Here is a 27568-nt window from a genome sequence, read left to right as displayed (position 1 = left end):
TTTGTGGAGACAGGCAGATGGAGAGAGGACATTGGCGTGTTTTCGGAGCAATGTTTCCCTGTCAGTTGGGCTTTGGGGTTGGTGCCCAGACATATGGACCTGTGGAAGACAGGGGCTCGAGCCACGGTTGAGTTTGCTCTAGGGCTGAAGGGGAATGTTAATGAAGCCAAGGCCCAACACCGAGGCTTACATTCCAAATGGCACCCGATTCCCTATATAGTGCACTACTTTTGACCAGAGCCGCTGGTCAAAAGTAGTGCACTATATAGGGAATCGGGTTCAATTTGGGACATGTGACACCCACACACAGACCACCAGTACAGCTACCGGAGCTGGTTTTATTGGACACTATATAATATACACCAGAGAATATTCCCCAAATCTGAGAAAAGACATGTCATTTAAAAACAAAGACGTACAAATATTTCAACCTACCCTTGACATGTACTGTAAATACTATGTTAGAATCATTTCATACAAAAACAAAACGTTATCATTCCTAATATTGTAACATTCCGTTTTGTTACGTACTGTAAAAAAAAAAGAACCCATTTCCCATTCTCTTAATAAATATATACACATGAAGTACTCTGGTACAAAAGGAACGTCTACAGTACACAAGGACACACTTTTTCCGAACATTTTCAAATGTAATGTTATCGCATTATTACCGTGTCTGATGTGTAGATACAGAGACAGCGGCAGAATCTGTCAATCTGAATGCGTTTGACCTTAGCTTTCTGACTTTCTATGCAGTAATAGACATTCTCAACTCTATTTTGTTGCGAGTCTGCAACCTATTCAGGCCATAGCTGAGTGAGTGAATGATTGATACTTTTTCATCTACTTAATAAAAAAACATGTAATACTTATGAAGAGGCCATATGCTAAAGCGGTATAAGGGAAAATGTGAAAATCAATGTGAAAACCACATGCAGTACATGCTCTTACTCGACACATACAGTAGCAACAAACACAGATCATATCATATTAACTGCCAGACTGAGTGTACGTGCATACATACTAAATACTGCCAGGATGTTTAGTATCAATACAGTGAGCCAACCATCCCCTCTATTTACAATACAATTAGTGTTTGCAATCCGTACTTTGTGTGCTAAATATCCTCTTTCAATCAATTAAGCGCCATCTTCAGTGCTATATGGAGTCCCAAGGGGGCAGAGACAATGCAGTCTGAGGCATAAGGATAGCTAGCCTGGTCCCAGTTGTGTTTGTACTGTCTTGCTATGTTTGGCAAGACAATCACCATAGGAATTGACAAGACAGCACAAACAGATCTCCAACCACTCTACTCTGATGCTAATGTAAAAAGGAGTGCATTATTAGCCTGTTTCTCTTACGTATTCCATGTTCAACACAAAGATACCGAGAGAAAGTTGTCTGCATAGCGTGGGGTATTACAGCCACGCAACAAATACTCTGCACATACTGTACCTTAGATTCTCAAATGGCCTTTACATACACATATATATACACATATATATTACAAAACAAAGAGCGCTTCTTGTTAAACTCAATTCTTATATACAAAAAAAAAAATGTAGCAAAAGGTCTATATCAAGCCATCGACACAATGTCATCAGATAAGAGCAGTGGCTTTGTAACATTACAGATAACAAAAAGAACACCATCTCTCAGACAGGTGGACAGTTAAGCCCTGTCCCAGATCTGTTTCTGCTGTCTCGACAACGGCAATGATCATTGGCATGACTGATAACAACAGATCTGGGACTATGCTAGTGGACTTAAGATATTGCTAATAGTGTCAGAGACATCCTGCTCCCGTTCAGTGACTGGGTTAAGGGCATGTGTAAACCACAAGTCTTTACATTTACAACTTTACAAGCTGCCCTATGTTCACACTCTATGTGGACTGGGCGGTGACAGTGTCAATCACTCCCCACCCCTCCCTTTAGGCCAATCAGATTTCCGTCAGGGTGAGTTTGTACACACCCCCTAGCTCCTCCACAGTGATCTGGAAGGTGTCTTCGTTGGAGTAGTGCTTGATAATGTTGTCATCCATGTTGACTAGAATCCTAACAGAGGGACATATATGGATGTCAGTATCACAGAAAGAGAGTCTAGTCAGTCTATTTCTATTTCCAAGGTTATTATGTAATACATAAAAAGCCTGATTCTCCACAAATATTACCTTGACTTGTTGTAAAAGGACCTTAAAAATCATGGTAAATAGACTTAACCATGGACGTGAACCACTTACCCTTTCTTGCATTTCTTGTAGACTTTCCCCACTTTCTGGAGCGGCACATTGTACTTCTCTGATATCTAGAAGAAGCGGAGCAACAGAGACTTGTTACCCAGTCGTCTCTCAAGCAGAGACAATGTACAGTATGTGAGGGTGGTTGAGATGTTTGAAATAGGTTCCAATACTACGTCTGGTGCTTGCGTTGTATTGAAGTGACAACGTTGCATACTGGTTTCTTTTTATTTGTAAGGCAACTCAATGACTTGAGGAGGGGTGGGGTGAGGAGGGGTGGGGTGAGGAGGGGTGGGGTGAGGAGGGGTGGGGTGAGGAGGGGTGTGGGGCATTTTACAATGCCATAAATGTTTTGTTTTCCATCTTCAATGAAAATACACTCTTTAAACAAATGAATCAGGTTGAATGACAGAAACACTTAAAACAGAAGCAAAATTCAACCAGGAAAGAGAAGAGACATATGTATGGTATCTTTGCCTCTCTTTGCCCCCCAGCCCAGGCCCGGTCACAACTCATTTGGCCCGTTGCGGACCCATGTAGAGTTCCCCACAGCCCGGTGGCCCCTGCTGAGCGATGTCCCCTATACCCTTTGTCGTCGTGCACTATACCAGACAGACCCCCTAATCAGAACCAAAGACTTAATGATTATACAGACAGAGACCCTACACGTGGCGATGCCCCGGCCCTCCTCGAGCAACCTTTCTCTTTCCGACCCTCAATTTCATCTAGGTTGAGTTGTGTCTCCTCTCTCGCTCTCTCTGAGATGCTGGGTTGAATTAGGATCGTCAAGCTGAGAGAGATAGTGGCCATGGGTAATTGCAGGGTAAACGGGAGAGGAGTTTGTGTGGCAGAATGAGCTGTGACACAAACAGAGCCACCCACACTAGTGTCACTGGAGTGATGCAATGTGACCAGCCTCCCATAACGGACACCATATGGCTGGCTGTCTCCCTGTGTATCCCTCCCTGGCTGTCCCTATGAAACCCCACTAGGGACAGACTAACCCTGTATCTAAGCCACTATCATGGTGGTTCTGTGGGTGTGATGTTTGAGTAAAAGTGATCGGTTTCATAAAATTGAGTGGATTGTGGTTCGGAACCCGCAGTTGTTTGAGGCATGTTTTTGCACTAGGGTTGTGGGTTTGATTCCTGCAAGGGCCACATACAATGACGATTAACTGCAAGGCACTTAGGGCAAAATTGTCTGCTAAATGACAATATTACTGTGTTATTACTATAATATTATGACTGCTCTAGTTGCATTGCGTAGAAACTTACAGCTTCCACCAGTCCTTTCAGTGTGGGGTTCTTCAGCATGACAGCGTCAAACACCTCATCGGTATCCTTACGCACGTACAGCAGAACTACATAGGCGAGAGGAGGGGTACAGTGAGACATATTGATCACATACACACAACACATACACACAGAAACACTCAAATGGGGATAGATTTCACAAAACAAAAGTCATAGCAGGACACATCCCCAAATCACACAGCACAATGAACTTGTTGGCAGAGTCAGATATGTTTTGCTGAAGCTAAGCGGCTTGACTGGTGATGAGGCCCTTTATGTGAGTTTGGACTGAGAGAGTCTCACTATGTCCCTGTCTCAAGTGACTCATACCTCACACAGTGTTCTATCACATCTGAGACATGCGCACAAACACACATACGTACAAACACACACGTACAAACACACACACACACATACGTACACACACACACACACACACACACACACAAACGTACACACACAAACACACATACGTACACACACAAACACACATACGTACACACACAAACACACATACGTACACACACAAACACACATACGTACACACACAAACACACATACGTACACACACAAACACACATACGTACACACACACGTGCAACGGACGTCACGCTGTTTCTTAGCGAGTTCCGCTTCCTCCTGTTACACACACATACGTACTCACACAGCAGTCTGACCCACAAACCACAATGACTAACTAACAACCACCTGGCCCTGTCGCCCAAGCCCAGGACATTCCAGTCTGGGAAGTGGCCAAACTCAAGGCTCTGGTCCCTCTGTTACTCTGGTACCGGGAAGACTAAGTCATTCGCTAGACCAGAGATTTTATCGTCTGTCCAGCCCCTTCCCAGACCTCTGGGTTAGCATTGGCAGGATGCCTAGCCAAACTCAGCCCCAGTCGATCCGGTCATCCTGAGCCAGGCAGCACACTGCTCAGGGAGGGCTGGAGTGTAACTTCCCACACGTGGAGGACACTCGGGCACTCATCATGCTGCCCACTATCCACCCACATTCACTCCAACATGATACTCAGAATAGATGTGCTCGAAATAGATCTATTGGCCTTAAAGGGAATTTGGCAGCCCTGTTACAAGTGACTATAAAGGGGATTTTGACCAAGGGTGTGTGTGTCTACCAGTTCTCACAGTCTCACGTCAGAATTAGACGTTCAGCCATGTTTCTCAAACGTCAAATTTCAAAGTTGTTCCAAACGTCAAATTTCGAAGTGTTTAAGATTAAGCTTAGGCATCAACTCAGAATTCTTAAGGTTAGGGTTAAGTTTAGGCATTTAACGGCAACTTCTTAAGGTTAGGCATTAACTCTGAATGGTTAAGGTTTAGGATAAGCTTAAAACAAATCTCAAAAACAACTTTTGGAATCCGAGGCAGATGTTTACACCCATCCACCATCCCAGTCCACAACACCTTAGCAAAACCGAAACCTACTTCAAGGTAACAGCGCTTAGAGTTGCCCCTAATTGCCGGTTTCCACGTCATCTCCCGACGTCCTCAGACATGGATAGACGTCAAAAACGGACTTTTATCACGGGTGGCCTGGCCCGTGTGTGTGTTCGGACTTCAACTTTCTGCAATGGTGACTAGGACATCATTCGCTATAGTAAGCTTCCCCTACTACACAAAAAAATACTTTTCGATAAAAGCTCCTCAATGCAAACAGTGTGCAAAGAGGCGTGTGCATGCATGCAAGCGTGTCCATGTGCTGATAAAGGCTGAAGAGTGTGTGTCCTTGTGTGTGAATTGTGAGTGAGGTGAGAATGAACAGTGAATGAACAGGGTTGTGTCGTCGGGGGGGGGGGGGGGGGGGGGGGGGGGGGGGGTCTTTCAGGGACTGGGTGAAAAGGCATCAGCATGCTTCAGTTCGGCTGGTGCCTAGCTGTACTCGGCTAGCCGAACCGAACGAGTGTGCTCCTGAACTCGCTTAAAAGACCTCCGCTTGAAAAATTAGAACAAAGCGTCAATAGTACCGTTTGTCCACTTTGAGATGCCATAGTCAGTATACACTTCCTCAAAATAGTCTGAATTAAACAAAGATAACTCAAGAAATCTGTCATGCATTTTTACAGAGGAGAGATCTTAGTCACGCAATTTTACATCTACCTAAGATGTTTGGTGCAGTATTTCCCAATGAAAAAATGTGTATGAAAACGAGTCGTGTCTCGTTGAATGACAATAAAGACTTTATTGAAGAATCTCTACTGTTGACCAATCACCAACAGAGGCATAGACGTCGGCTCCAAACAGCCGAAAAAAGTCCAAAAAGAACAAAAATGTCACAAAATGTTGTCATAATATATGCATGAACTCTACCGAACTGTTTCGGCTGGGAAGCATGTGAATGCCTTAATGAGTCATGTGTCTCTGTCTATGGGAAGGGATTTTTAGGGAGGGTAGGTGGCCTTCAGGGAGCAAGCCATAACATTCACAACACACACACACAATTACACAATCCTCCCTCAGCATACCTCCCCCTCTCTCTGGTCTCATACCAGGTAGGATGGTAAGCGAGTGTGAAACACCTTATCAGTAGTGCATACACAGTGTATTGGTGGACACACACACACACACACACGACTCAAATAGAAGACAAACACCCCACATACAGACATCATACCTTTCTTGGGCTCGTCTATTCTGGCCAGCTTATTGGGAGGGGAACCAAACTCATCCTCGTTGGCGTAGGGTAATTTCTTCATGCCCAAGCTGCTACGGACACACACACGACAAGTTGGCTTAGAGGGTTCACACACACACACACCCCTGTTAAGCCTGTGAGGCCCTCTCCCAGAGAAGTAGCAGGAAGGTCCTAAGCCATAGTCTTTATTTTCTCCAGCGGTTTTCCTTCAATCAAATTACAGACAAACAAGTGTCAAATTAGTGTTTCCAGGAACTCACCTTTCCTCCCCATCTTCTTGTGAGAAGGGCTGCATGGAGAGAAAGAAAAGAGAGGGAGAAAGAGGTATGGGTCAAGGGTGAAAACACACATTCCTACATATCAAAGACGGGATTTTATTTGATATGGACCGCATTGGGAAATAAGTGCAAGACTATAGGTTGAATTGGATTTTGTGGGCAGTGAAAACAATCCTTGGGGAACTCTTCAATCAAATGTAATGACTGTTTTGGATATACTATACTATACTTACAGTATTTTGAGTCACACTTTTAGGATTTTCTTGTTCAGTTCCTTCACGAAGGCCATTATTGCAGCACAAGAGGAGTGATCTCTCTGAACCTGACATAAACCCGGCAACTTGTGCCATAGTCAATATTAGCTCTGGTCCAGGTTGTTATTGTACACTCCTCTACTGTGGTGTGGAGCAGCGCGCACTAACGACTTGGACCAGAGCTTGGACCAGAGCTAAATCATTCTCAGAGGAAACCCAGTCACCCTGCTAATCAGTAACAGCTAAAAGTGCTGGAGGTTTACTGGGTTGCTAATTTGGATCCAACTGCCAATTGTGCACCAAAATAAAATGTTTTCCCTCCAGGCTGGATCAGAAAAGTAAACAGGAAAGCTTTATTTTCAGCTCAGTCCACTCTGCAGCTCAGTAGCGCCATGTGGCCCAGAAACCAGCGAACTCATTGAGCTGGGTCATGTTCATTAGGCAACAGACAGACTGAAACAGGGAGGAACACTACTAATGAAAAACAGATGTAGTTTTCTGTTGCAATAATGTTTTCAAACATTTAAACCTAATGAACAAGACCCTGGTGCCACTGTAGCCAACAGGGGGCAGTCAAAGTTAACATTCCACAGAGCCATACAGGTTCAGCAAAACAACCATCTATCCTGATCCTCAATGTTGGCCCCAGACCCAGTTTACAGACAACATTCTCAGAGCTTTGCAATGACTTGGGCCCTGTTATATACTAAAACATCCTTCCTTACCAATTTCCTTGAGATATCAGTGATTTATTGAGGATGAATAAGTGAAAGCAAAAATGTGGCTTTCACCAATTTGGTCTGATTTCTGATGACCTCACAGCAGGAAGGAAGGAAGAATCCATTGACCGTGTTCAAACAGGGCCCTGGAATGTTTTGTCTCAACACACCTAAAAACATGTTAGATGGACTTCTTTTCTCTAAAAAATAGAGGCAATATGCTACACTCTAGGATTCCTGCATCCAACCTGAGGGCCATGTGATGTCACGCTGCAGGGAGCACTGCCAGAGGTGTGCTCTTGGGTAATGATGAGAGACCTGACATACCACACGCATACAGACAGAGCTACATTACCCTCTGTCTCCTCTCACCTTGGGGTCAAACCAAGTCACAGGTGCAGTCTACTGTGGACATACAAATACCATTGATGTCCCGGGGATCTGCTGTGCATTATGGGGGATAAGGGTTGCATTATTTATTTAAAGAGCACCGGGCATAAAATAATCAATTATGTTGAAAGTATATTTACATTTTTTATAATAATAATTTTAAAAAAGCTATACAGGCATAAGAGTGAATCCAAACATGTGTTGATTCACTGAAGCACCATGTAAGATCTTTAGCACATAAACACACACATCAGCCAATCCCAAGGCTAACTCACCCCTATCAGAACACACTGGAAAGTCCCAGTCTGTATAACCCCTGATCCCATTATATTACAGGACTACAAAGTCCTGGCCAATTGGCAAGTCTATCCTGTCAGTTTTGGTTGCTTTGAGGTCACCTTGCCCTGAGTTGTGGAACTGTTTACCCACCAGGAACTACGTGATGTGACCCACATCTTACCTTAAATCTACCAAAACAAACTATGGCAGCATCTGAAACGGCACCCTATAGCCTATATAGTGAACTTCTTTTGACCAAATGTAGTGTACTCTATAGGGAATAGATGCACTTCTTTCTACTACGGCCCATAGGGCTCTGGTCAAAAATAGTGCACCTCATAGGGAATAGGGATCTCATACTGTGTTAACATGGCAGGAGTGGCCTGGCAAAGTGACAATGACATTGGCCAGGCACCAGATTCAAGTACTCTCTTCTCTCGAATAGGCTCTTAAGCATGAACAGCTACTTGTCCATGGTGATCTCATCTACAGCCCGGAGAGAGAGACAAGTCTCACTAACTACCAGGGGTTGGAACTGGTTCAGGGAACAGAACCAAAAATCTGAAAATAACAAACATTTGAGGAACAGAATCAGAACCGCAAATGAAAATAATCTATGCTGTTCCGGAACAGAACCGTTATTTTAAAAGCATGGGAACCGGTTAATAACATTATTTTAGGTTCTGGGAATTTTTTTCCAGTCCCACAAAACGCAACAAATCGCCTATGCAAAGCCCTCACTCTGTCACTCAGAAATGTATTTCAGTGTCTGCCTGCTTGCCAGCTGAAAATATTGTGTGTGTGTGTGTGTGTGCCTTTAGTAGCCTACTGACTTTACAAGCTTAATTTATAAATTAGGGAGAGATTTTTTTATGAGAGAAAAATGGATTAACCTTTTCAATACTAACTAAGGATACTATAGTTAAAGTTCCACATTGGATGTATTAACTACAAAAAGGTAAGACATGTTTTTATTTGAATTCTAGCTCTGCACACACACAAGCTTGTTAACTAGCTAGCTGGTCCAATGTTAAGTCAACTCTCTGAAGTTCAAAGACATTCAAAGTTCCTTCATATTAGCGGTTCCCCCGTAGGTATAATTATTTGGTCCTAATTCAGATAATGCGTGTCATAACAACAAGATGCCCAGCGTTTCAAGCCAAGCCTCCTCCATCCTCTCTCACCTGCAAAATTTCAGTTGTATCTTGCGATTTACACTCGTCTGTCCAATGCATGTAAATAGCTTACCCACTCCATAGCAAGCTGCTCTATCCACACTGATTGGTGAAGTAATTTATTATCGAGCTAAATGTAAACATTATTTGATTTCATTAGGAACAGAAAGAAACATAAACTGCTACTATTTTGGGGTTTATGAACCGGTTCAGAACTTTATTTTGCTGGTCGGAACAGTGGAACGTAACCAAAAAAAGAATGGTTCTGTTCAGGCGAAACGATTGGGAACATTTTTTGGTTTTAAACCCTGCTAAGTAGCACTCTCTGAGCGGCGAGCTCTAGTGCAATGATCCAGTGTGGCGTCTGGAATATGTCTTCTGAATGCCACCCTGACCCAATAAGCTGGGGAGGAGTGACCGATAGGAGGCGCACTGGGTATACAGGGTTACAAAACAGCACAGACATTAGCACATTCCCCTACAGGGTCACAAAACAGTACATACATAACACATTCCCCTACAGGGTCATAAAACAGTACAGACATAACACATTCCCCTACAGGGTCACAAAAGTTCATACATGTTCCCGAAATGTTCAAGTTGTCTGGAATTTCAACCAGTATTTCTGGGAAACCTGGGAATTTAGTGAAAGTTTCTGGAATAATGCAACCCTGATCCCCCATAATGCACAGCAGATCCCCGGGACATCAATGGTATTCAGGGCTTGGACTTTTAACAATGCATAGGCAGAACCTCTACACTTTAAAGTAAGAAAGCCTGAGGGGGATATCCAGCCACTAAAGAACACCTGGTATTTAGTGAAGGAATGTCAGAATGAGGGGCTCTTAGAAGTCTGAAGGAAACATTGAGGAGGTGGTTTGGACTCTTTGGTAGTCAGGGGCTGGTGGAAGAAGCATTTAAATGCCATTTGATAAGATTTTTAGTATCATTGAATCTGCACCAATTACAGTATGTGCTCTAATCTTATCACTAAACATAGCATTTGCATAATTTATTTAACCTTAAATTAACTAGACAAGTTGGTTAAGTACAAATTCTTATTTACAATGACGGACTACACCGGCCAAACCCGGATGACGCTCGGCCAATTGTGCGCCGCCCTATTGGACTCCCAATCACGGCCGGTTGTGATATAGCCTGGATTCGAACCAGGTAGACTATAGTGACACCTCTAGCATTGAAATGCAGTGCCTTAGACAGCTGTACCGCTCAGGAGCCCACCATTTTACCGGTACTCTATAGTAAATTCTACCTTGCAATTGCATGGCAATTAAGTAGGTACAGTTGAAGTCGGAAGTTAACATACACCTTAGCCAAATACATTTAAACTCAATTTCACAATTCCTGACATTTAATCAGAGTAAAAATTCCCTGACTTAGGTCAGTTAGGATCACCACTTTATTTTAAGAATGTGAAATGTCAGAATAATAGTAGAGAATTATTTCAGCTTAATATCTTTCATCACAGAAGTTTACATACACTCAATTAGTATTTGGTAGCATTGCCTTTAAATTGTTTAACTTGGGTCAAACATTTTGGGAAGCCTTTCACAAGCTTCCCACAATAAGTTGGGTGAATTTTGGCCCATTCCTCCTGACAGAGCTGGTGTAACTGGGTCAGGTTTGTAGGCTTCCTTGCTCGCACACGCCTTTTCAGTTATGCCCACAAATTTTCTACAGGATTGAGGTCAGGGCTTTGTTATGGCACCTGCCACAACTTTGGAAGTATGTTTGGGGTCATTGCCCATTTGGAAGACCCATTTGCGACCAAGCTTGAACTTCCTGACTGATGTCTTGAGATGTTGCTGCAATAGATCCACATAATTTTCCTCCCTCATGATGACATCTATTTTGTGAAGTGTACCAGTCCCTCCTACAGCAAAGCACCCCCACAAGATGCTGCTGCCACCCCTGTGCTTCACGGATGGGATGGTGTTCTTCAGCTTGCAAGCCTCCCCCTTTCTCCTCCAAACATAACAATGGTCATTATGGCCAAACAGTTCTATTTTTGTTTCATCAGACCAGAGGACATTTCTCCAAAAGTACAATGTTTGTCCCCATGTGCAGTTGCAAACCATAGTCTGGCTTTTTTTAATGGTGGTTTTGGAGCAGTGGTTTCTTCCTTGCTGAGTGGCCTTTCAGGTTATGTTGATATAGGACTCGTTTTACTGTAGATATAGATATTTGTACCTGTTTCCTCCAGCATCTTCACAGGGTTCTTTGCTGTTGTTCTGGGATTGATTTGCACCATTCGCACCAAAGTACATTCATCTCTAGGAGACAGAACGCGTCTCCTTCCTGAGCGGTATGACGGCTGCGTGGGCCCATGGTGTTTATACTAGCGCACTATTGTTTGTACAGATGAACATGGTACCTTCAGGCATTTGGAAATTGCTCCCAAGGATGAACCAGACTTGGAGGTCTCCAATTTTTTTTTCTGAGGTCTTGGTTGATGTCTTTTGATTTTCCCATGATGTCAAGCAAAGAGGCACGGAGTTTGAAGGTAGGCCTTGAAATACATCTACAGGTACACCTCCAATTGACTCAAATGATGTCAATTAGCCTATCAGAAGCTTCTAAAGACATAATTTGCTTGAATTTTCCAAGTTGTTTAAAGGCACAGTCAACTTAGTGTATGTAAACTTCTGACCCACTGGAATTGTGATACAGTGAATTATAAGTGAAATAATCTGTCTGTAAACAATTGTTGGAAAAATTACTTGTGTCATGCACAAAGTAGATGTCCTAACCGACTTGCCAAAACTATAGTTTGTTGGCAAGAAATTTGTGGAGTGGTTGAAAAACTAATTTTAAATGACTCCAACCTCATGTATGTATGTATGTGTATGTAAAACTTCCAACTTCAACTGTATAACTACGATGTACTCTAATTGCATGGCTGGTGTGGTCCACTTGTGCAGCCTACATATAGCCCCAATGTTAAATGCACAAAGCAATTTTCTGGAATCCGCCAAAATAAAAACAAGGGTTGGCGTTAATCACTTTGTCCCAATTAATCTGTTAACAGCCTTATCACCACACCTACAGTATATCAGGAAAACAAAACTGTTTTAATATCAGTTTGAATGTCACAGGTACCATTTCATAATATGATTTGTGTGGTATGCAAACTTTGCATAACCCTGCATTCGGTGACCTGGCCCAGGATGCTGCCTTTTGATACATATCTAGGGTCAGCTTACCCTGCCCAAAACCTTAACCAACAGAAGGTCAAATGCAAGACGGACCATAGATCAGTGTATAGGGGTACTCACATGGCGCTGGACATTGGAGAAGTGGACATCAGGGATGAAGAGAACCGGCTGAGTCTCAAAGTCAGTCATCATCTTGAAGGATGTGACATCATTACGCTTCTGAAGGATAGGGACTTTGACGTCACCATCTGTGTGGGGGGGGGGGGGGGTCGAAAATGACAAATGAGACTTGTTGCAAGAATAGATCATAAACTCAGCATAAAAAGAAACATCCTCTCACAGTCAACCGCGTTTATTTTCAGCAAACTTTAACATGTGTAAATATTTGTATGAACATAACGAGGTTCAACAACTGAGACAATATCTGAACAAGTTCCACAGACATGTGACTAACAGAAATGGAATGTGTCCCTGAACAAAGGGGTGTGTCAAAAATCAAAAGTAACGGTCAGTATCTGGTGTGGCCACCAGCTGCATTAAGTACTGCAGTGCATGTCCTCCTCATGGACTGCACCAGATTTGCCAGTTCTTGCTGTGAGATGTTACCCCACTCTTTCACCAAGGCACCTGCAAGTTCACGGGGAGGGGGGGTCCCCAGACGTGCTCAGACGTGCTCAGTAGGATTGAGATCCGGGGTCTTCGCTGGCCTTGGCAGAACACTGACATTCCTGTCTTGCAGGAAATCACACATAGAACGAGCAGTATGGTTGGTGGCATTGTCCTGCTGGAGGGTCATGTCAGGATGAGCCTGCAGAAAGGGTTCCACATGAGGGAGGAGGATGTCTTCCCTGTAACGCACAGCGTTGAGATTGCCTGCAATGACAAGCTCAGTACGTTGATGCTGTGACACACCACCGATCCCGCTCCAGAGTATAGGCCTCGGTGTAACACTTATTCCTTCGACAATAAACATGAATCAGACCATCACCCCTGATGAGACCAAACCACGACTTGTCAGTGAAGAGCACTTTTTGCCAGTCCTGTCTGGTCCAGAGACGGTGGGTTTGTGCCCATATGCGACGTTGTTGCCGGTGATGTCTGGTGAGGACCTGCCTTACAACAGGCCTACAAGCCCTCAGTCCAGCCTCTCTCGGCCTATTGCAGACTGTCTGAGCACTGATGGAGGGATTGTGCGTTCCTGGTGTAACTCGGCAGTTGTTGTTGCCATCCTGTACCTGTCCCGCAGGTGTGATGTTCGGATGTACCGATCTGTGCAGGTGTTGTTACAAGTGGTCTGCCACTGCGAGGACGGTCAGCTGTCCGTCCTGTCTCCTTGTAGCGCTGTCTTAGGCGTCTCATTGCAATTTATTGCCCTGGCCACATCTGCAGTCCTCATGCCTCCCTGCAGCATGCCCAAGGCACATTCACGCAGATGAGCAGGGATCCTGAGCATCTTTCTTTTGGTGTTTTTCAGAGTCAGTAGAAAGGCCTCTTTAGTGTCCTAAGTTTTCATAACTGTGACCTTAATTGCCTACCATCTGTAAGCTGTTAGTGTCTTAACGACCATTCCACAGGTGCATGTCCATTCATTGTTTATGGTTCATTGAACAAATATGGGAAACAGTGTTTAAACCCTTTACAATGAATATCTGTGAATTTATTTGGATTTTTACGAATTATCTTTGAAAGACAGGGTCCTGAAAAAGGGACATTTTTTGTTGTTGCTGAGTTTATAACACTGAACAAAAATAAACGTAACATGTAAACGGTTGGTCCCATGTAAAATGTTCCATATGCACGAAAAGCTGATGCGTGTGCGTGTGTGTGTGTGTGTGTGTGCCTACGTGAGTCTATGCTCAGTGGGCACTCACATGCTCCCATACTGGTGCCGAGGTCAGTGCACTTGCCCTTCCTACGAGACTGTTTCCTCTCCTCGTCTCTGATCTTCCTCTCAGCTCCCTTGTCACAGAACACCTTGATCTGGCAGAAGGCTCGGTGGATTGGCTTGTTACTGCGGTTGTTGTAGCTATAGGTGTCTATCTGCAGGTTCAGGGGAAGGCCCTTCACCCCCTTCTGGGAGGAGAAGTCTGTGCTGAGGCAGTTGACCGAGATGAAGATCTGAGGAAGAAGATTAAGGATGTTGTTTTTAAGTGGTCATTTTAGTTGTTGGGTAATTCAGGTAATTCGGGGGGGGGGGGGGGGGGTAACATTGCCTCACTATGTTAAACACCATAGTGATTGTGCACAATGCATGGTACAGTATCTGACACTTTTATACCCTGTTCATTCGGTATAAAACCTGACTGATGTTCCATGCACAGTAAATGAAGTCATATTTATTCAAGAGCATTCCCACTGGTTCCACTCCCATTGAATTCTAAGGAGCACAGGATCTCTTTGTCCGGTTCCTTGTTTATGTACGCGCTGTCTTCACTGAACTAGTGAGTGAACTAGTGTGCGTCTCCCTCGTTTGGCAGACCGTGGTAATTACACGTCGACTCAGTTCTACTGACAACCACTAATACAAGGCTTTGCTGAAAGCAATTTCAATACGTGGCTTTCTTTAGAATGTACTGTTTCGATATGCTTACTTAATGTTCTAACCACTACACTGAGACATTATCTTAAAAGTTTGCACAGATATCATGTAGTCTCAACTGTTCATTTCTATAATGACATAGTAACTACATTTTGTAGTTCATTTTAAGCCGAATTTGACTTGTTTTCTTATATATATGATGCTTGGTTTAATCAAATAGCCGACTGGTTAACCAATGTAGTAAGTCATTATTTGACTTCATATAAAGTCATGTCTGTCGCAACATAGTCTCATGAGCGACATGTTCCATTTCAACGTTTTTGCTATTACTCAATCTCCAGTAAAGATGATCTCATCGTACAATGAGCTATTCTCATGATCCTAGGAGTATGTCCTATCAAGAAACTCAAAAAGTGTGAACATTTGGGAAAGGCTGCTCCTACACCAGAGGGCAAAGCGAGAGAAGGTAAAGCGTCTCACACACGCGCACGTACGTACGTACGTACGTACACAAACGCAGTGACTAAGTGTCCCATCAGTCTTACACATCATCCTTAGTGCGAAACCTTACACCTGGCTCATCAGTGGTTCTTACAAAACAGGCAGTGTGGTGCGTACACAAAGGTGATTGTACACAGTACAAACAGGTGATTACACAGTACACACACAAGGATGAACATCCTCTATCCTATGGACACAGGCCTCGGGTCACGAGATGAGAAGACCCACATCCTGGTTATGCGTGTGTGTGTGTGTCTGTGTGTCTCCCTCAGGGGATCGAGGGATAGATGAATTGTCGTGTCTGCCCGTATATTTGTTGGCCTAATTCTGTTAGCATCCCAGTCTAACAGTCGAATGGTCAACAGTAGCAGTGTCATAGCACCACACGAACACAAAGCGCCAGCTAAAACCTCCGGGAGGTTGACAGTTGACGCCATCCCTCACAACCAAACAAACTGGTCAGGGACAGTGAAATACTGCTCTTGCCTCGAACCCGGTCGGACAGGATTCCATCGCTAGCTGTCAAATCCAGTTGTCTGCCCCCCTACCGTGTTTCCTCATTCCAACTCCCATTGTTAGGCTCAACTTAGCCCCTAAGGCCTCCCTTGTATGCGCATCACTTCAGCTCAACAATGGGGATGACAGGTAAAACGAGTCAAGAATGTGGCCTCAACGGCAGACAAACACCTACCTCTGCAGCTATAGACTACCTCCGACCTGTGTCTATGGTCTCTATGCAACCGAAGCACCCAGCACACAGGAAAAACTCCCTTAGGAACAATAAACGTATTTATTCTTCGATCAAAACTCGAGGGACCACTTCCATAATTGGCATTTAGAAGAAAATAAAAAAGAACAAAGCATGTGACTATATCTTTTTGACAAATTGATCACCTGACACCTTTGATGGCCAAGACACATCCTTACCTTTAGATCAAGGAAATGTAGTCTATTTTTGGAAGAGTCTTCTGCCGCTGTCACAAAGAATGTTCATGGTTTATTAAGGAAGTAGTGATCAGGTTTACACCTAATCCTTCAAAAACACTTCTCATCATTGTCTAGGACAAAGATCTGTCCTCACATTCCCAATAATCCCTAGCCGCGTCCTCAGAGCATGCGCAGAACAGCTGGCTGGAGTGTTTACGAACATATTCAATCTCTCCCTATCCCAGCCTGCTCTCCCTACTTGCTTCAAGATGTCCACCATTGTTCCTGTACCCAAGAAAGCGAAGGTAACTGAACTAAATGACTATCGCCCCGTAGCACTCACTTCCGTCATCATGAAGTGCTTTGAGAGGCTAGTTACCTTAGACCCACTGCAATTTGTCACAATGCCCCAATAGATCCACAGATTATGCCATTTTCCATCGCACTGCACACTGCCCTATCCCATCTGGACAAGAGGAATACCTATGTAAGAATGTTCATTGACTACAGCTCAGCCTTCAACCCCATAGTACTCACCAAGCTCAAACTTGACGCCCTGGATTTGAACCCCACCCTGTGCAACTGGGTCTTGGACTTCCCGACGGCCGCCCCCCAGGTGGTGAAGGTAGGCAACAACACCTCCACTACAGGGGCCCCACAAGGGTGCGTGCGCAGCTCCCACCTGTACTCCCTGTTCACCCATGACACACCCCCAACTCGGTCATCAAGTTTGCAGACTACACAACAGTGGTAGGCCTGATTACCTACAACGACAATATAGCCCTGGTGGAGTGGTGCCAGATAAATAACCTCTCCCTCAACGTCAACAAAATGAAGGAGCTGATCGTAGACTTCAGGAGACAGCAAAGGGAGCACGCCCCTGTCCACATTGACGGGGCCGCCGTGGAGAAGATGGAACGCTTCAAGTTCCTCAGCGTACACATCACTGACAATCTGAAATGGTCCACCCACACAGTGTGGTGAAGGCGCAACAGTGCCTCTTCAACCGCAGGAGGCGGTTGAAAAACATTAGGCTTGGCCCCTAAGACCCTCACAAACCTTGACAGATACACCATTGAGAGCATCCTGTTGGGCTGTGTCACCGCCTGGTACAGCAACAGCACCGTCCGCAAGGCTCTCCAGAGGGTGGTGCGGTCTGCCCAGCGCTTCACCAGGGGCACACTGCCTGCCCTCCAGGACATCTATAGCACCCGTTGGTACAGGAATGCCAAGAAGATCATTAAGGACCTCAACCACCCGAGCCACAGCCTGTTCACCCCGCTATCATCCAGAAGGTGAGGTCAGTACAGGTGCATCAAAGCTGGGGCAAAGAGATACAATCTGTTTTTCAATCTCAAGGACATCAGACTGTTACGCCATCACTAGCCGGCCTCCACCCTGCCCAGAACTTAGTCACTGTCAGTAGCCGGCTACCACCCAGTTACTCAACCCTGCCCCTTAGAGGCTGCTACCCTATGTACATAGATAAGGAACACTGGTCACTTAAATAATGTTTACATACTGTTTTACCCATTTTATGTATATACTGCATTCTAGTCAAGGCCATCCTATATAACTATTGCTGTATATATACTATTCTATGTATCCTTCAGATATACTACATATTTTATCCATATACTGTCCACAATGTCCATACATACACACACCGTTCAAAAGTTTGAGTCACTGAGAAATGTCCTTGTTTTCTATTAAAACATACATGAAATAATTTGCAAAATGAATAAGAAATATAGTCAAGACGTTGACAAGGTTATAAATAATGATTTTTAATTGAAATAATAATTGTGTCCTTCAAACTTTGCTTTCGTCAAAGAATCCTCCATTTGCAGCAATTACAGCATTGCAGATCTTTGGCATTCTAGTTGTTAATTTGTTGAGGAAATCTGAAGAGATTTCACTCCATGCTTCCTGAAGCACCTCCCACAAATTGGATTGGCTTGATGTGTACTTCTTACGTACCATACGGTCAAGCTGCTCCCACGACAGCTCAATAGGGTTGAGATCCAGTGACTATGCTGGCCACTCCATTATAGACCGAATACCAGCTGACTGCTTCTTCCCTAAATAGTTCTTGCATAATTTGGAGCTGTGCTTTGGGTCACTGTCCTGTTGTAGGAGGAAATTGGCGCCAATTAAGCGCCGTCCACAGGTTATGGCATGGTGTTGCAAAATGGAGTGATAGCACTCCATCAAGATTCCTTTTACACTGTACAAATCTCCCACTTTACCACCACCAAAGCACCCCCAGATCATCACATTGCCTCCACCATGCTTGACAGATGGCGCCAAGCACTCCTCCAGCATCGTTACATTTTTTCTGCGTCTCACGATTGTTCTTCTTTGTGATCCGAACACCTCAAACTTAAATTTGTCTGTCCATAACACTTTTTTCCAATCTTCCTCTGACCAGTGTCTGTTCTTTTGCCCATCTTAATCTTTTATTTTTATTGGCCAGTCTGAGATATGGCTTTTTCTTTGCAACTCTGCCTAGAAGGCCAGCATCCCGGAGTGCTGAAAATTACGTCATGTCTTTAGAAACTTCTGATAGGCTAATTGACATCATTTGAGTCAATTGGAGGTGTACCTGTGGATGTATTTCAAGGCCTACCTTCAAACTCAGTGCCTCTTTGCTTGACATCATGGGAAAATCAAAAGAAATCAGCCAAGACCTCAGAAAAAAAATTGTAGACCTCAAGTCTGGTTCATCCTTGGGAGGAATTTCCAAACGCCTGAAGGTACCACATTCATCTATACAAACAATAGTACGCAAGTATAAACACCATGGGACCACGCAGCCGTCATACCGCTCATGAAGGAGATGCGTTCTGTCTCCTAGAGATGAATGTACTTTGGTGCGAAAAGTGCAAATCAATCCCAGAACAACAGTAAAGGACATTGTGAAGATGCTGGAGGAAACAGGTACAAATATCTATATCTACAGTAAAACGAGTCCTATATCGACATAACCTGAAAGGTCACTCAGCAAGGAAGAAGCCACTACTCCAAAACCGCCATAAAAAAGCCAGACTATGGTTTGCAACTGCACATGGGGACAAGGATCGTACTTTTTTGAGAAATGTCAACTGGTCTGATGAAACAAAAATAGAACTGTTTGGCCATAATGACCATCATTATGTTTGGAGGAAAAAGGGGGAGGCTTGCAAGCCGAAGAACACCATCCCAACTGTGAAGCACGGGGGTGGCAGCATCATCTTGTTGGGGTGCTTTGCTGCTGGAGGGACTGGTGCACTTCACAAAAAAGATGGCATCATGAGAACGGGAAATTATGTGGATATATTGAAGCAACATCTCAAGACATCAGTCAGGAAGTTCAAGCTTGGTCGCATTTAGGTCTTACAAATGGACAATGACCCCAAGCATACTTCCAAAGTTGTGGCAACATGGCTTAAGGTCAACAAAGTCAAGGTATTGGAGTGGCCATCACAAAGCCCTGACCTCAATCCCATAGAAAATGTGTGTGCGAGCAAGGAGGCCTACAAACCTGACTCAGTTACACCAGCTATGTCAGGAGGAATGGGCCAAAATTCACCCAACTTATTGTGGGAAGCTTGTGGAAGGCTCCCCAAAATGTTTGACCCAAGGTAAACAATTTAAAGGAAATGCTACTAATTGAGTGTATGTAAACTTCTGACCCACTGGGAATGTGATTAAAGAAATAAAAGCTGAAATAAATAATTCTCTCTACTATTATTCTGACATATAAACATTCTTAGAATAAAGTGGTGATCCTAACTGACCTAAAACAGGGAAATCTTACTAGGATTAAATCTAGGATTAATCCGGACTCTGACATTGATCGTCCTAATATTTCTATATTTCTCAATTCCATTATTTTACTTTTAGATGTGTGTATTGTTAGATATTACTGCACTGTTGGCGCTAGGAACACAAGCATTTCGCTACACCCGCAATAGCATCTGCTAAATATGTGTATGCGACCAATAAAACTTGATTTGATGTGTTCTAAGGAAAATCAAGTTGCCCTACAACTTTCTCTCCAACTCCCTTTTTCCTCGCATTTCCTGTCTCACCTTAGCCTCCTCGTTGATGTCCCAGGTGAAGGAGATGGCATTGTAGGAGATCTCCTCAATGTTGCTGATGGTGTTGAAGCTCTCCTTGTAGTCAGCTGGGAAGCACAGGACACATAATGGACTGTACTGTTAGCATTATCATTAGACTTTTGATGAAAAAGGGCTGTGGTGATGGCTAAGTTATGAAACTAAGTTGGCTAAGTGGATGTATGGAGAGGCGGAAGGAGACTTCTGATATTTTATTGGAGGAAGGATGGCAATATTTTAAGGATATGGTTGATTTCATTGTCTTAGGAGAGTTGCATAAGAGTGAAGTGCAGGTCAGTAGCTTGTTTTAGACACAACTACTGAAAATGTGCTCCCGCCCTGGTGAAGACCCATCCCACAACTTAGCTGTTTGATAAACAAACAAGCTTTTTGTCCTCAAAAGGTGTGGATAAAAAAAAAAGCTCCAACTGTGGCATTGGACTTCTTGTCTCGCATTATCGTACTTCTAAGTCTCTCAGAAATGTTTGCCAAATTAACACAATAAATTGGGAAATCTAGGTGCTTGGTTCTCCAACTTTACATTCTGACCAATCCCAACCAACTTCCTAACTAGGATTCACCAATACACTTTCACACCTTGGCCTATAGCCCTATACTACAAACCACACTATTTTAAGTAGGGTTCCTCTACGCTTCTGACTGACTACTTTAATCCAAAGCAAGCAGAGTACCTTTCGCCCACAGTCCTTCCATCAAAGTCAGACTGCAAGTGAAACAATGCACTTTCCTCTGTCAAGCAGAACAAACCTTTATTTTTATAGTGTGTGCATGCAGAGTAAGATTGATCAGTCTACCTCCAGAGAATTAAGTTGGTGTATTGTCCTGACAGGGAGCCACCATGGGTCCCAGTTTACACAGGTATCATTAACAAACAGGGCAACTGGCCTTGTCCCATTTCCACCCACACTCTCATCCAATCAGGTGTACTGTTCTAAAGAGGTTTGTTAAGATTCAACCAATGAGAACATGGCCTGTATTCATAAAGAGTCTCTGAATATTATTCATGAATAAGATGAAGATTATATGGAGTAGGGAGGACCTGATCCTAGATCAGAACTCCTACTCGGAGACACTTTTTGAATACAGGCCCAGTTTATCCTCATTGGGTGGATCTGTCTGTCTGGCTCCTTGGCTAGCTGGCTGCCTCTCCTTGAGCTGAGACAGAGACAGCATGTGACAGGAGGGAGGAAATGGAGGGTGGTGGTTGCACAACAAGTCAGGCAACAACAGTGAATCACACCAGTGGCAGTGAAGGACGGTATGGTAAAGAGTGTTAGGTAGATATGATCAAATGCATTCATTACCATTCAGGCAGTACTTCTGGAGACTTTGTGACATAAGAAACTACGGCCTGATTTAATAAGCATTTGTAATGCGAATTTTGCACCTGTTATTTCCCCGTGGTAATAAAAATCAGGTTCATGAACAACCTTTAAGGGTAAGGCAATTCATGTTTTGGCCAGTTTTTTGCTTTTCTTTGAAAACTTGTCGTAACTTGTGCGTCGCACCGTAAATCTGGCCTTGAATGTATTCGTTAGGCCTTTAAACTCCCCTTTAAGAGTTCTTGTGGAGATTTGTGTGATGTAGACTACAGTATGGGCTCTCACCAATATCAAGACACCTCTGCTTGGCTGTGTGCTGTCTGGAGTGCCAGTACTTCCAGTGCTTCAGCTGGTCGTCTCTGCACTTCTCTTCCCCGAACACCACCATCACCACACTCTAAAATGGAGCACACAATCCCAGAGCCATCAAACATGTTATCTCAGACACATTCGATTTAACGAGATCCGACCTGTTAGTAGCTAAAAAGCTACCATTAGCATAATAGCTATCAACGAGCCTAAGATTTCTCTGTTTGTTCCGTCTAACTTTTCACCAGAGGTATCTTTTAAAACGAGAGACCTACTCATATCATGTATTGGTACTTGAACGATGAGGCTAGACGAGCTAGCTTGGTGGTGTGGTCTTACCCTGACTTTGCTGATGGGGTGGTGGAGCAGCTTGCTGTTGTCTATCTCCTTGAGGCTGATGGGGTAGAACTGGCCCTTGTTCAGGTACGTCATGGTGCCGTCACCGGTCTTCTGACGCAGCGACTTGGAAGCCTCCACGGTGTACTCAAAATTATTCCTAATAGAAAAATAAGTATTGGTTACAATAGTACATTTGTATTTTCCTTTAGGGAAAAGAGTAGCCTGAAATCCAGACCTGTTTTGTGTTGACATTCCACTACTTGTACTCTGTCATATGTTTGGCACAAAACAGGTCTGGATTTTAGGCTAGGGAAAGGGAAGGCCTACACATTTAGGCCACACTCATCAAGCCCTTCCCATTGACCAAATCCTCATAGTGTCACAGAGGCCCTTGTTAACATTGGGTTTGGCATTGTGCCTTTTACACTGATGGGAATCTGGTGACTCCCAGGTAACTGTAGTGAATGAGGCTATTCTCGGGAGTCTTCTATCAGGGCCTAAATGGCGACGGCCGGCGGCCAGCGGGCTTACCCCGGCACGGTGTCAAAAGCGCTGTATTCCTCCGGCGCGATGGAGGCCAGGCGTAACTGGAGATCCCCTGGGAAGGAAAACACCTGAAGAACACAAAGAGGAGAGAGGGAGAGGGGCTGGATTTAGACAAGCATCCACGACGAGGCTGTAGCTAGTGCTTTCAGGGGTTAAAGGGAGGCTAGGGAGCTCTCTCTCCCTCCCTCCCTCTCGGCTTGCCCTCTTCCCTTCCAATCCCTCCCTCCCTCCCCTGTGTGAAGGGGTTTGTGTTGGGTTATCCCTTTCCAAGGTAATCCCCCTCCAGGTTAAATAGAGAAAGAGCGAGAGGAGAGAAGAGAGAAAGGGCTTGGGCTATTGTAGGAGGGAAATAGTACAGCACTTTATTGTGTGGGTGAGACAATGGCATAATAACATGCTGGTCTGCTATTTTGGCATGTTCAAATAAAACAGGGAGGGCTGAGACCCACCGTTGTAGGCTCCAGAGGCTCAGGTTATAAGGGTCATGTCTGACGGGGGAGAGAGAGATATCTGAAAGTGGGGGAAGGGGTGGGGGGTTTAGATTAGAGAAGAGGCTATTGGATTCTTGCTGTTGTGTATGTGTACACACCTCTTGGGAACTGTCCTTATAGTTCTCTGGGAAGGTGGAGTCGGGGGTGCGGGTCTGGGTGCTGGGGCTGAACTGGCTGTGGGTGAGCTGCCGGGCGAACTCTACCGTGTGGCTGTCGGACTCAGAGCAGTGGTTGGGGACTGTGACAGAGAAGCCATTGGAGGAGCCCTCCATCTTGATGTTGGGGTAGTTGGGGACGGCGGCGATGGAGACGGTGACAGTGGTGTCCGGGGAGGGGAAAGGGACTCCCCTCTTGTTGTCCTGGCCATGCAGCTGGTTGGGCAGGAGAATGTTAAAGGGGCCCTTCAAAACCTGGATCCTGCTCTCCGCTGACACCATTGAAGCCTCTTGCAGGGGGGCCATCAAATGCCTGAGCAAGAACAATTAAAAATAACAATTAAAACACAGGGCAGGTAAAATGTCAGTGGTTTAATTTAATATGAAATAAGGACCATAGACAGTGTGGTGTAGGTATCACACACACACACAATTCTGGTTTGTAAAAGGGATGTTATACCTACATGTACCTTTTGTTGGGATCTACATCAGAGCCCAGGGACTCTGTCTTGGTCTGAGATATTGTTCTCTTCTCCCGGGGAACCTGCATGGGAAGGTAAACACAGCCGCTGTGTGAGTCTGACCACATCCAAAAGCACCAGCTCTGTCTACATGAAAAACTAAATGACAATCAGTCTGTGCTGTGGCTGCTTCACAAATGAAGTCTGTAAGACACAGGTCTTACTTAAAGCTACTTCAGTCGTTTAGTTTATAGACCGTACTAGTGGATATGGGTTTAAAAAACGTTCATAAACACATTGGTTTGAATTGTGTGATTGTCATTTTGATGCTTGCCAAGTAGGGTGCTTATTTGTGGCTGTGCTGCTTTTAACAATCAATTGATAATAAGCAATTACAGTGCAGCCATAACTTTACAGGAGTGTCACGACACCTGTGTGGGAACACAGTGCCTGTACCGGTAATAACCAGCATTGGTTCGGTCACATCTATGTTACCTTGTAGTAGTCGTAGAGCAGGCCCAGGGCTGCGGCGCTGTCTTCGTCCCCGTTGATGCTCATCATGGCCTTGGTGGCGGCCGTCAGGGGGTTCTCCAGGAACGACTTCCACGCCTCGTCCTCGTTGGTGAATGGCCGGCGCTGACCATAGCTGGGCTCATTCTGCAGCACCAGGACTGCTCTCTTACTGGGGGGGGGGGGGGGGGGGGGGGGGGTTAGGAGGAGTGCCGTCACAATGTAATGGGAGAAACTCATGTGCTTACATACTGCACATATCAAAACCAAGAGCTGCATGATAATCATAATAAAAAGCTACATGTTAAAGATGGACTGAGTTATAAATATGTAGTTAACAGGGCCCTGTTTTTCTACCTGGTCCTTTCAAAATCAGACATACGCCAGACTAACAGCACATAAATCAACAGACAGTCAGAGCAACAATCAATGCCTTGTTCACAACCGACTAACAGGTTGGAGAGATCAACAGTGTCACACTTTTATCTTCCAGACCTGTTGTACAAGCAAGACGATTGCGCAACAAATCTCAGCAACTTGTGAGATTATGGCGTCTCTCGGAGAACAGAACCTCTACTGGCTCTTCCAGTGTGACAGCTCATGATGATCAACAGTTTCCTATTTGTTATCAGTCTGCCGTTAAGTGTTTCCTATTGGTTACCTGTCTGTTATCTACACAGAAGGATCTAGTGCAACATTCCAGAGTTTACCAGACTGGGTTGTTGTTTAATTTTTAGAGAACCTGTTTGAGAACATTTATCGCTGTCGTCGTCATCATCATCATCATCATCATCACGCCAAGCTTAACTGAATACTCTCCCATAGAAAGCAAATTACGAATCCTTTAAATCAGACAGAACAAGACACCTTCTTCTGGCATTTAGTGAAGGAGCTAGTTGGATATGGGGTGGGGGTGGGGGGGGTATAAGATTAAGAAATCAATACAAATCTTATTCTTCTAGGAGTTGATAAGGCACCTTTTAGGACTAACACCATTGTATTATCAGAAGCAATGCAGGCTTTCTGTCAATTGCGGGTGAAGGCCAGACTTGGAATAGTGCAGTATGTGCTATATGGCATGGTCACACAATTATTCAGTAGTTTTATTTTTAGCCGCATTATTTTACAGTCACAAACAGAACCCTAGATCTTTCAAGTGGGATGTGGGAACAACATTGAAAGTGCAAACAAAGACGACTTCAGACCTAAAGGCTACACTAGGCATATTTCTTTCTTTCAATAAATATATCTACAAACAAAAGGTCTCCTATGATCCTAGAAAATAAAGGGTAGCGTGAGATAGAAAAGCTATAGGTGTCTTATCTTCAATTCACATGAACGCTTCTCCAGAGTGGCACACATTGAATTTACGGATTCATTTCCTTTTGCTTCTAAACTATAGTTGCTACAGCAAATTATTTTATTCTGGCTGGTTAATGTCAATGTATTATTAATAATCCAATATCTAATAGTTTCATTCACGAACTGTTTCCCGGGTAAAATTGAGGCGTTAGTGATTTGCAAACCGATAGATTCGCTGATAACTGGCAATATAATTGATAGGATACGCAATAACGTTACATTGTTAAAACAAAGGAGCATGAGCGATTTTATACTTGGATAAAAAAATAATTTAATTGGACACTGGATAATAGCGTAGTCTACATTGCTTTTCCAGAAAGGTTGAAGAGGAACCCCAATTGCCTCTCACACCGTATTTGGATGTCCCAGGAAATAAAACTGGCCTAAATTACACATTTTAAAATGTGGAATTACATTAAAAATATATTTATAGTCACCCCCCCCCCCCCCTTTCAACAATGGCCTGTTTGTGAATATCAAAATCCCTTCTTTTTACAAAAAATATACATTCACCATCTCAATCAACTAAATAATTCTGTCAGAAGAAATGATTCGTCCAGTGACTGTATGTTTGTCTGCAATACAGCGGAGAGAAAGCTTGCTTACATTGTTCCTTTGACTATGGTGGCCAACGCCTAACAGGTGTACGATTTCACTGGAGTCAGTCTCATTGTCCTCAGACAAAATACATCCACATTTGACCACTTTTGAGCAAAGATTAAAACATTCAAAAAAATTATACAAATAATTATTCATATTGTTTTGGATTAAAATGCCATTTCTGATTAGAAATGCCATTACAAGCATGGATATAATCACAGTGCATTTCAAACCTAAAATAAATAGGAAAATATATGCATAATGCCTCAACTTCAATAAAGTAGCCTAAAACAATAGGTAAAACGTATGCCTCGCTAAGGTAAAGCCAAATCAAACACCTCCAGGGGTATTAAGGCGAATTTCTTCCAATTAAATTCTAACCACATAATCAAATAATGAACCGCACATCAATAACACACACGGAACGGCAGAAGGTTGCTCGGAACAGGCGCCTGATCTAGCACGACAGGTGGAGAGATACAGTACACCTGTGCCGTACAGGCTGGAACACGACAAGTGGAACTGCTTGTAAGCTCTCAATAGCGCTCTCACGGATCCCAAGCACGATAAATACAGATATTGAATCATACTCGTTTTGGCAGACAGGCAAAAAGTACACTTTCCCACAGTCCAGGGAACTCTTATTAGAATCGACCTGCACCAGGTACCCCCCCTCCCCTCAAAAGCAGTCAAATATCGACGGGTCATTATTGCACCAGAGTAGAGAATGCTGTATGAGTTCAACACGTTGGTTCCGCTGGACTTCCAGTCGTGATTGAAAAACACTTACTTGTCATGCTCCTGTGACATCGCGGTTGGTGGAACTGGACTTTCTAGTTAGTACTGTAAATCCGATCCGTCTTCTTTCCCCAGAAAAACTAAATTACGACTTGAGATGAGGGCCACAGTAAAAGTGTCCTGAACGGGT

At 44.0% G+C, this 27568-nt stretch overlaps 1 protein-coding gene across 8 annotated transcripts; it reads right to left on the bottom strand.

Annotated features, from left to right (window-relative positions):
• Positions 1-313: 313 nt before the first annotated feature.
• On the bottom strand, positions 314-27568 carry LOC139383554 (grainyhead-like transcription factor 1). Of its 8 annotated transcripts, none has more exons than XM_071128133.1 (15): positions 27431-27568; positions 24664-24850; positions 24172-24251; positions 23651-24020; positions 23047-23129; positions 22516-22672; positions 22153-22264; positions 20498-20592; positions 14329-14575; positions 12578-12705; positions 6447-6475; positions 6166-6257; positions 3517-3602; positions 2243-2307; positions 314-2057 (listed from the first exon to the last, which is right to left on the bottom strand). In XM_071128133.1, exons 1-15 carry the CDS (start codon positions 27448-27450, stop codon positions 1943-1945), a joined length of 1866 nt encoding a protein of 621 aa, XP_070984234.1. In that variant the 5' UTR covers positions 27451-27568; the 3' UTR covers positions 314-1942. The 8 variants fall into 8 exon arrangements, with proteins under 8 accessions (XP_070984234.1, XP_070984235.1, XP_070984238.1 ...); XM_071128134.1 differs by having other exon boundaries at positions 6166-6254; XM_071128137.1 differs by having other exon boundaries at positions 14365-14575.

This window comes from Oncorhynchus clarkii, chromosome 25, assembly GCF_045791955.1.
Source record: "Oncorhynchus clarkii lewisi isolate Uvic-CL-2024 chromosome 25, UVic_Ocla_1.0, whole genome shotgun sequence".
Classification (NCBI taxonomy): Eukaryota; Metazoa; Chordata; class Actinopteri; order Salmoniformes; family Salmonidae; genus Oncorhynchus; species Oncorhynchus clarkii.
Note: the sequence above shows the minus strand (reverse complement) of the source record. Positions and strands in the feature narration are given on the sequence as shown.

Coding starts and splice junctions, on each gene's coding strand:
- LOC139383554 (XM_071128133.1), bottom strand. CDS start 27,450: ATGTCACAGGAGCATGACAA. Junction 23,130..23,650: donor ATAAGGACAGTTCCCAAGAG/GTGTGTACACAT, acceptor TGTGTTCTTCAG/GTGTTTTCCTTCCCAGGGGA. Junction 2,058..2,242: donor TACAAGAAATGCAAGAAAGG/GTAAGTGGTTCA, acceptor TCCCTCTGTTAG/GATTCTAGTCAACATGGATG.